The sequence below is a fragment of the Bos indicus x Bos taurus genome, chromosome 13 (assembly GCF_003369695.1).
Source record: "Bos indicus x Bos taurus breed Angus x Brahman F1 hybrid chromosome 13, Bos_hybrid_MaternalHap_v2.0, whole genome shotgun sequence".
In the NCBI taxonomy this organism is placed as follows: domain Eukaryota; kingdom Metazoa; phylum Chordata; class Mammalia; order Artiodactyla; family Bovidae; genus Bos; species Bos indicus x Bos taurus.
The window spans coordinates 38,246,129-38,256,446 of record NC_040088.1 but is presented as its reverse complement, the minus strand read 5'-3'; the positions used below and the strand labels follow the sequence as shown (position 1 = coordinate 38,256,446).

The following is a 10,318-nucleotide window of genomic DNA, read 5'->3' as shown; positions in this document are numbered from 1 at the left end:
CGCACACCCCGAGGTCTTCAAATCTCACGTAAAATAAAGACAGCACAGTGGCTGGGGTTGTAGCAAACGTTTAATTCTGCGGGACCCGCAGGTTGTGAAGCAGGAGACAGGACAGCACAGGCGGCCCGTGCACCAGGGCCTGGGGTCAGGCTTCACGTGGACGATGCTCGCGTAAAGTGCTCATAAATAACTGGACCATGACAGCAGGCGGGCGGCCGCTAGATGGCAGCCGGCTCCTCGGGGCCACGGGGCTGCACAGGCTCCAGCTGGCTGGCATCCGACACCTCGAAGCTGACCTTGTACTTGGCCAGGATCTTCATGAGGGGCCGCAGCTTCAACCACCACTGCTCCTTGGGGATCCGGTGCCTGCGGGGGGGACCAGGCTGAGCGGGGTGGGGCTCACCCAGGGGGCCTCCCCCGCCCCTGACCTCAGGCGCTTACTCGAAGTCTGTCTCCTTCTTCAGCTCCGCCACGGGCTGGAACAGCAGTGTTCTCTTGCTGATTCCCAGCACACACACAGAGTCCTCACTTAAAAATTTTTTTCCTATGAAAGGTAGAAAGATGATGTCAGAAAATGAGAGGTGAGGTCTAGATATTGGCACAAATTACCAAGGTCTGGAGAGCAAGAGGCACGGAGAGCTGTAGGCACTGCAGAGAAGAGGGTAAATTGTGTATTTTCATGCCAAACTTGAGATTCAAACAAAAGCAGGTCTGTAAACGTGGAAGACATGTAGCCGTCAGCTCTCCCTACAGCAGAAGCGCAGCCGGGACACAGGCAGAGGTTTATCAAACATCCCAAATCAGGACTCTTAGAAATGCTCTCCCCAGGGAACCCCCAGGCCTCCTGGATGCTAGACCAAGCCTACCCTCTACACAGAGGGGAACAGAGGGGATGCAGCCTAGGGGCGTCGCGGGTATACCCAGGAGAGGCAAGGTGAATGTAACATGAGCAAGTCAGCTAAAGAAAATTCAAGGGACCATCCATCTCATTCAATACAAGTGTGTCCTAACCTTCATGACTGAAACAATTCTTAGCAAACATCAGAGCATACAGTATCCACCAAAGACCGTCAACAAATAAGGTGCAGAAAGACTTCGCTTAAATATTAGTGAGAATTCTGAGTCATGAAGCACTGATGTGTTCCCTGTATTATCCAGGAGACAAGACAGGAGTTCTGTCACTACGTCTGTTGGGGTTTCTCTGGAGGAAACTCATCCACAAAAAGTCAAGGAAAAAAAAAGATCTGCATGCAGATGCTGTGTGTAAGAAAACCAAGAAAAGACACATCCATGCAGATGCTGTGAGAAAACCAAGAAAAGATGCATTTACACGATTACTACAATTTACATCAGTGTATAAAAATAAGTTGTATTTCTGTACACCAGCAGTAAGAAATTGTAATACCCTTCACAGTAATATATTTTTAAAATCACTAAGTCAGGAATAAACTTATAGTCAGTAGCTTTATGGAAAACAATGCTGTAGTAACAAACAGTCTAAATATATGGAGATTAAATTGTTCATGGATTAGAAGATAAATATTTTAAAAATATCAATTCTTATTCCAATTATTTGTTATTTGTGTAATTTGTTATTTACATGTAATCCCCACCTCCAAAAATCCAACAGAACTGATGGACACAAAGAGTCAGGAATAGCTGAAATGAAGAAAGCCCAGGTAGGACTACCTGATAACAGTAATTGTTCACTGGCAAGATTGCTAACTGCCAAAAAAAGAACCGAACAATCCAGAAACAGTCCCTTAAGTTTCTGGCTTCCTGTTCTTGGATGGAGATTAACTGTACTGCAGATTGAGGGGAATGGATTTTTCAGTGGCTAGCACCCAAGTAATTATTCACATGGAAAAAAATTAGACATTAGACCTTAAATGTTAATACCAGTTCAAATGGGCTAAAAACCAAATGTAAAAGGTGAATTTTTAGTAACAAAAATTTCTAATCTTCAAGGACAAAGTTAAAAAAACTGACTACATTACTAAATTGAGTTCTTCATTAAAAAATAACCCTAACAGAAAACGACTGGGTTTGCCAAATGGGAGATACATGTCTGCAGCCTGTGACTTACAGAATATAAAACCTGGACCTTCTCTAACATACAATATCAAAAATTCTTAAAATGTTTTTAAATTCTAGGAAATAACACAGCCCAAACAATCAGATAACATGAAGCAGTAACAGAATAAATGAGTGCTGGACCAGCAGGAGGGGCCTGGCCGTCTCCCTGCTGACCTGGAGGGTCAGCCTCCAGCAGCCACAGGGGGACCGGATACCCACCATCACAGCAACAGCTCAGAGGTGACATGGATGGGTGAGTCCCAGGGAGGGCGGGGTCCCACCAGTGAGCGTGTGGTGGGCGAGGCTGATCTGGGGAACTGGCCTCGCTGGGCCTGGGCAGTGGCTGTGACCCCGGAACCACTTGCTCAGGGCCAGGTGGGTTCCAGGCCATAGCAGAGACCAGCTCCCCTCATGTAAACCACAAAACCAGAGCCTTTGAAGGTTTAATCCTGCAAAGTCAGACCCTGAAGGAAGGATCGCAGGGCTGCTGCCCTGGGGAGGGGCTCAGAGTTGGAGGGAAAACCCGCCAGGGAGGAAGCCGTCCAGGTGCCTCCCCATCCCTTGCTGTCTTCCCAAAAAAGAGGCCATAAAGGAATAATGGAAGGTGCCAAGTGTCTTAGGTAAAAGCCAACTCGGCGTCAGCACAGCAGAGAAACAGGGAAGGTCACGGCGGCTCCGGGGCCCTCAGAGCGGGCAGTTTCTTCCTACATGAGCGGAGTGCCTCCTGCAGTAATTAGTGTTCTGTTTCCTTAAGTACATTTATTCCTAGTTATAACCTAAGTCACAGACAGTAGCTGCAGAAGTCACATGCAGCCCAAAGCCAGACGGACATGGGGCAGAAACGTGCCTGCACAGAGCACGGCCCTCCCAACCCACGCCGCCTGCCACCGATTGGTACCTTTCCCCACGGACTCCCTCAGCTTCGAGCTGATCCACTGCATGGCTCTGGCGGAAATTTTGGTTCCAAAGTTTCTGTCGAACGGAGAAGGCGCCCCACCCTGTGGTTGGTCAGAGTTAACATGAGAGTTAGACACCAGCACCTTCCTGACTGTTAGCTTTTAAAATGGAACAGAAGTTATAATGACTAACAAAATTCACGTCCTATTTCTAAGAAATGTGGGGGTCTGTTTCTATCTCCTTGTACGTGACTGGGAACAAACAAACCCCAAGAAAGCCTGTCACTCCTGCAGCCAAAACCCCCGGTCAGGTGTCGCTGCTTCCCGAGGAGGCGGCTTTTAATCAACCAGACCCTGAGCATCGTCCTTACGTCAGCATCTTCGTCAGGACTCCTTCAACTTGTTTTGGGGAGGCCGTGGGGAAGGGTCACAGTTCTCTTAAGAGGCTGGTCCACTCTGTGGGCTCGCTTTCAGAAAGACCTACACACGCCTACCACATATGCCATCGTGTAACTTCAGGGCAGTCACTGAGTTTGTGGACCCTGAACTACAAGCTCCTGAGACAAGGACTGAGACGTGGTGATGGGAGGGCCTGCTGTCAGGGGACCAGGTCCCACGACTCCACTCCAACTGCTTGCCCTGTCTGGGGTGCACTGACATGCATACCCCAAGATTCTGTCAAATTGCTCTCATTCCACGCAGATCTCAAAGAACTGTCATCTGTCTGACACTCCAGTTTAAATGGATATGAAGGCCTGATACTGAATCAAAGATACTGAAGAAAAGTTATGACCAACCTAGACAACGTATTAAAAAGCAGAGACATCACTTTGCCAACAAAGGTCCATCTTAGTCAAAGCTATGGTTTTTCCAGTTGTCATGTATGGATGTGAGAGTTAAACTCTAAAGGAAGCTGAGCGCCGAAGATTTGATGCTTTTGAATTGTGGTGTTGGAGAAGACTCTTGAGAGTCCCTTGTACTGCAAGGAGCTCCAACCAGTCCATCCTAAAGGAAATCAGTCCTGAATGTTCATTGGAAGGACTGATGCTGAAGCTGAAGCTCCAATACTTTGGCCACCTGATGCGAAGAACCAACTCATTAGAAAAGACCCTGATACTGGGAAAGATTGAAGGCAGGAGGAGAAGGGGACAACAGAGGATGAGATAGTTGGATGGCATCACCGACTCAATGGACATGAGTTTGAGTAAGCTCCAGAAGGTGGTGATGGACAGGGAGGCCTGGCATGCTGCAGTCCATGGGGTGGCAAAGAGTCAGACATGACTGAGCGACTGAATTCACTGAATCAAGTACTTAATTTGAACGCGTCTTTCCACTTAACTGGTGTCACAATGTATATGGAAGTGGACGGTTTTCTGACAAAGCCTATCCGCTCAACTGTCAGAACAGAAAGTGTTCCTGAGGCTGATGATAGCTGGTGTGACAACATACATAGTTCAGATGCTGATTCTAATCACTGTGGAACTGACTTAGAAATACACTTCCTTTTTGCAAAACGGCTAACACAGGCCATCTACGTGAGATAAGGCATGAGGCCATGCCCCGCCCGCGGCCCACCTGCTGCATGTGGCCCAGCACATTCTTCCTGCAGTCGAACACGCCCTTGCCCTCCTCGGAGTAGAGCTGGTAGATGAAGTCGGTGGTGTAGTTCTCGCTGCAGCTCTCGTTCCTGCAACACACAAGCCCAGGGTCGTCCTGCCCCTGCAACCATGCCACCCTCGCTCCTTATCACCGCGGCGGCATCGTGACAGAAACCACTGAACGAATCTTAAAAATGGAAACTGATGACCAAGCAAAATTGGATTTCTAAAAATGGCCCTTGAGTCATTTAAACGCCCGCTGGTCTGAACACGGAGCAGAGCGAGACCACGCGGAGGAGGAGCAGCCGCGCTTGGGGACCATGGGCTGTTACCTGAGCACCAGCCCCCTCTGGATGCTGGTCTTCATCTTCTCCGTCAGGTGCTCCACGTTGGACTAGGAAAGTCAGGACACTGTGATTAGGCGCCTGCTGTGTGCCGGGCACTGCCCCAAGTGTGGCCGGTGTGGCTGCTGTGAGCTGACCTCGTGGCAGAGGGGACAGTGGACAGTGGTGTGTCGGCTAGTGACACCCACTGGGGACAGCAGCACATGGAGACCATAGCCGGGGCAGGGCGGGGGGGTCATGGCGTCAGTGCACCGCTCAGTGTCCGCAGGCGATGCCTGAGAGGTGAGCCGCCCGTGGACACGTCACTGTGTGCTCTGTGTGCTCGCTAAGGCTGCTCCCCAGGCTGCTCTGCCAGTGCCCGTGCCTGCTGTCTCAGAGGAACACGGCTGTCACCTGGCTTTACACAGAGACTCCTGACCCTGCCTAACAGGCACGTTCAGGCAGGAGAATTCCAGCAAGGACACAAGAGCACAGGTTCCAGAGGAAGCCGGCTGCAGAAGAGCAGGTGGACTGTGAGTTTCCAGTCCTGATTTTGGGGGCGACGCTCCCCTGGGCTGCGTCCTGGCTGGGGCAAGCCTCCCCGGGGGCACTGGGCAGCCTTCCCCGTGTCGTCCTCCCCATGTCCTGGCCACAGGGGACCAGGGGCTCCCGCAGGCGGGGGTCTGTCCTCCACTGCTGCAGTCCCCCGGCTCAGACCCACAGGGACCCCAAGCTCTGGCCGCCTGCGCACCCGAGGCCTGGACGTGGTGGCCATGACCCAGCAAGGCCCCAGGCGCCTAGCACATCCGTGTCCCTGCAAGTGTAGGGCCTCCAGGGAGGGCATTAACTGCTTCCCAGGTGAGTGTGTAAGAGACACAGTTACAAGCTCGGGGTACGAGCAGCAGGTGCCCCGGAACCTGTTCCAGGGGTCGGCCTGTCCTTGCACATGGAGCTCTAGTGCCTCACTCGTGTTTGTGATCTGGCGGGGGATGGGAGTGGTTCCTGAGACCCTGGACCTGTCGGTCAGTGACCCCTGGGTCCCTGCGTCCACGCACCTGCAGGTCCCGGATGTCGAAGGGCTCCTCGAAGATGTAGGCAGCGTCTGCGCCAGCCGCCAGTCCTCCCATGTTGGCCAGGTAGCCACAGAAGCCCCCCATGGTCTCAATGATGAACACGCGCCGCTTGGTCCCGCTGGCTGACTGCTTGATGCGGTCACATGTCTGCACGAGGAGACACGGTCAGGAGATGCGGACACCACCCTGCGGCCGGCCCTGACCTTGGGCGGTGCGCTGGGCCCTGGGCCCTGGCCTCTTAGGGCTCGTCAGCAGGCATGTCCCTGCTCTGTTCTCTCCTGAAACACTCCGGGGACACGCTGGGGGAAGAAGGCTTTGTGCACCAAAGTGTACCACCACCAGCGGGGAGACCTTCGCTCCAAGACTTTGGTTTAAATGTGAACAAGCACGTGATCACCAGACGGGTCCCATTCCATCACCCCTGATGACCCCTCCAGCATCTGTGATGGATCACCACCGTCCCCCAAAACGGACTGATCTCATCCAAACTCAGGGTGCACTTCAGCGGCCGGGCAGCTCCGCGTTCTCCAGGAGCCCAGACAGGAAAAGAAACCACGTCAACACGCCCGTCTCATCCTCCTGGTGCTCAGGCCTGGGGATGCCCAGCCGGGTGGGGAGACCCACAGGGCCATGGTGTCCACGGGTCCTTCACGTGGCGTTTGAGCACTAAAACCTGCCTGCCTGGCCTCTGTCTCAGGAATTCAGGATGGGGGATGCACAGGGCCCCTCGGCTGCAGGTCTCATGGGCTCCCCTCCTGACCCAGAACAGCAGCTATCATCACCAGCCGGCAAAGCCCCTCTCCTATGAGGCCCAAGCACCCAAGTCTCAGCCCTACCCAGACGTGCCTGTTGGCCTCGACGGCAGAGGTCCTGGTTACAGCCTTCCTATCTAACCATCAGCTCAGAACCTGTGCTCAACTGCCGTTTACCAGGGCTCTGCCCAGCTGAGACGGGAACCTTCCAGCACAGGGGGCTCTGCACCTCTGGGGGTCCCCACTTGGGGAGGACACGGGTCCCACTGCCCACAGCACAGTCCAGGCAAGCAGGGTGCCGATGGGTGAGGGTCAGTGCCGATGGACGCCAGGTGGTCAGGGCTTGGAAACGCTGGTCCCTCGGAGCCTGGGTGACACCGGCCTGCTGGGGCCCCACTTGGATGGGGCTGGGAGGGACTGTGGGTGAAGCCCCCAAGGAAGGGCATCTCCTCCCCGCCTCCCTGTGACCCTGGCTGCACTGGACTCTCATACGCCCAGCACTGCGTCCCTCTGCCCACCCCCTTGCTCTGCGTCCTGTCTCCTCCAACACCATACTGCCACTGGTCACCTGGGGGCACCTCGGGGCTTTTGTCCTGGTAGGCAGGAGCAGGCTCACCCAGGGCCCCCAAGGGAACAGCCCACTGAGAGTCGGCACAGGTGGGCTCCCCAAGATAGGCTGGGCGGAAACTGTGCTAACCCGAGCTGATGAGAAGCAGGGCTCCTTCGCCCTGAAAGATCCAGCAGGTCCCCGTTCCGATTCTCCTTGAGTGGAAAAGACAGACCCTGCGGGACCCCTGACGGGCCATCTCCTTGAGCAAATGAGAAGATCTTACCTCCACAATCACGTTCAGGCCCGTGTCACAGCCTATGCTCAGGTCTGTGCCTGGGACGTTGTTGCTAATGGTGGCGGGCACCATACAAACAGGGATGCAAAACTCGGGGTGGCTGTCGCGTTTCTTCGACAGCTCCAGCAAGCTCCGGAAAGCCTGAGCGAAGCGGGGGCGGGTCAGCAGGGAACCCACATCCATAATGGCCAATGGGGAGGAAGCTGCAGGGGAGAGACCTGGGGGGGCTCAGGGTGCAGGGGAGACCAGCAGGGGGGCTCGGGGTATAGGGGGAGTACAGCAGTGGGGGGCTCGGGGTGCAAGGGGGAGACCAGTAGTGGGGACCTGGAGTGCAGGGGAGACCAGCAGGGGAACTTGGGGTATAGAGGAAGACCAGCAGTGGGGATTCGGGGTGCAGGGGAGAACAGCAGGGGGGCTCAGGGTGCAAGGGGAGACCAGCACTGGGACTTGGGGTGCAGGAGGAGACCAGCGGGGGGACTCAAGGTGCGGGGGAGACCAGCAGGGGGGACTCGGGGTGCAGGGGAGACCAGAAGTGGGGGACCTGGGGTGCAGGGGAGACCAGAAGTGGGGGACCTGGGGTGCAGGGGAGACCAGAAGTGGGGGACCTGGGGTGCAGGAGGAGACCAGCAGGGGGGACTCAGGGTGCAGGGGAGACCAGCAGGGGGACTCAGGGTGCAGGGGAGACCAGCACTGGGACTCGGGGTGCAAGGGGAAGACCAGCACTGGGACTCGGGGTGCAGGCCCAGAGCACACAGGCCTGGGCAGGTGGGCAGCAGAGCAGGGCCAAGGCGGCGCGAGGTTAGTGGTGGACGAGCAGCCAGGCCTTTCTGGCATCTTCAGGAGGAGATGCGGGCGGCCATTTGGCGGGACCTTAGGGGCCAGGCTGCTGGGACCCCTCAGAGAGGTAGTGCCGGATGGCTGGGGAGGCAGACGCCCGTGGAGCCCCCTCTGCCCAGGCCGTGTGACCCTCACAGAGAGCCCTGGAGGGTTCGGGATCCCCAGGAAACCACTGGGCTCTGATGTCAGAAAAGCGGGCTGCTCTCAAGCACACGACCGGGGACCAGATCTCCCGCCTCCACGTTAGTGCAAGTAGGTTGTTAGTGTCCCGGTCCACCACCTGCCCTGAGGCCACAGCGCCCCATGGCCAGACGCTCGCAGGACCCGGCCTCTGTCCCGTCTTTAGTCCTCACGCTTGAAGCCACTTCCAATGCCTTGTGCGGGGAAATTCCCGGCAGGACGACCCGGGCTTTCCGGAGAGCATGGCTCTCTGCCAGCCCTGCCTCTTCCGTCCCCAGACTCCCAGACAGGCTGGGTTCTGGGGGCTACGGCCCTAGGATGTGTGGACGGTGAGCCCACGCTGGGTGAGTCCAGGGAGCGGCCGTGAGGAAGATCAGGGGGTTGCTCACCTGCCCCATGCCCCACCACCGTCCTCAATCACCACCCCACCCAGTCCAGCCCAGATCCCCAAGGGGAACCTCCCCAGCCCCAGTGCAACTCAGGGCCACCGTGGGGCTGCCTGAATGCCTGCTGGATGGAGGGGTCATGAGCGCCGTGCTTAGATGGGCTCCCAGACTGTCTGCACCCCCCAGGACGCTCTAGGTGGGGTCACCCAGCATAGGGGGCGGGCGGGGCACCAGCACCTTGAAATCTGATGGCAGTTCTACACCTGTACATTCTTCCCACCCTCCCTCTGACCCTCATCACTCCCTGCTTTTCCTCTGATCTCTGGAAAATGAGACGGACACTCAGAGCCAGGAGAACCCTGCCCAGGACACGAGCCCGGGGCCCTGGGGGCAATGCTGAGCGAGCCAGCCGCCTGGGCAGCACCAAGCTCACATCAGCTGCAGCTCTGAAGGGGACCACCGTGCGGCCCAGAGGAGAAGACGCAGCCCCCACTTTGGCTTCAGACTCTGAACCCGAGCCCTGAGAGCCAGTGCCTCCCCGGAACCCCGGGACCTTGTGATGGAGTAAGTCCCCAGGGATCTGTTTCCAGGAACACATCCGTAAGCTCAGCACACAGACTGATGAGGAGGGGACGTGAGGACAAGGGGTTAAGTGTCCAGAGGATGTGCCACCTGACGACACTAGGCACCTCGGGGTTCACCCCCTCGGCCCCCTGGGATATTCCAGCTGAAGACCCCGGGCTGCGGGGTCATCCTGACATCACGCGGTCAGCAGCATCCAGGCCGATACTCACCAGACACCATGCCCCACCTCCCCACCCCGGCCACCCAGTTCTGACGGCAAGGGTGTCCCCCAACGTCGCAGATGTCCACTGGGGACAAAGTCACCGCCAGACCACTCTGGCCTCTGAGTGGAAGAGAGCAGCTGGTACCCGGGGCTGTCCCCAAGGCCGGGAGGTGGCACTGCCACCATCGGCATCCAGACCCCAGATCCCAGGCCACAGAGGCCTGTCCTGAACTGACCGGACAGACGAACAGACGCTGAGCTGGCTCTGGAAGCCCAAGAGCCTCTTGCCTCCCGGGAAGGCTCGAGAATGATGACCCTCGGGCCCTCCCCCAGCACGGTCCTGCCTGCCGCCCCCTTGAATGTGCCCGGCCCAGCCAAGGGCCAACCAAACCCAGGCCTCTTGAGAGACTCAATTGCACTGCGGCTCGACACACACAAGCTGGGGAACCAGTCGGTCTCCCGTCCCCCAGCTCCAGGACCCACTGAGCAGGCCCAGCTCAGAGTCATCCCAACCACCGCCTGACCACTGGGCACGAACTTAGCAGCAGAGCAGCATCCCCAATTT

The 10,318-nt window shown here is 56.6% G+C and overlaps 1 protein-coding gene across 1 annotated transcript in view; it reads right to left on the bottom strand.

Moving 5' to 3' along the window:
- Positions 1-52: 52 nt before the first annotated feature.
- The window catches only part of PFKP (phosphofructokinase, platelet), a 53,059-nt gene continuing 42,793 nt past the window's right edge, over positions 53-10,318 (bottom strand). The window contains exons 17-22 of the mRNA XM_027559477.1: positions 5,949-6,113; positions 4,903-4,964; positions 4,548-4,659; positions 2,975-3,074; positions 442-544; positions 53-366 (exon numbers count right to left, since the gene is read on the bottom strand). Coding sequence (XP_027415278.1) covers positions 219-366; positions 442-544; positions 2,975-3,074; positions 4,548-4,659; positions 4,903-4,964; positions 5,949-6,113 — 690 coding nt within the window. The 3' untranslated portion in view covers positions 53-218. The remainder of the gene's footprint in view (positions 367-441; positions 545-2,974; positions 3,075-4,547; positions 4,660-4,902; positions 4,965-5,948; positions 6,114-10,318) is intronic.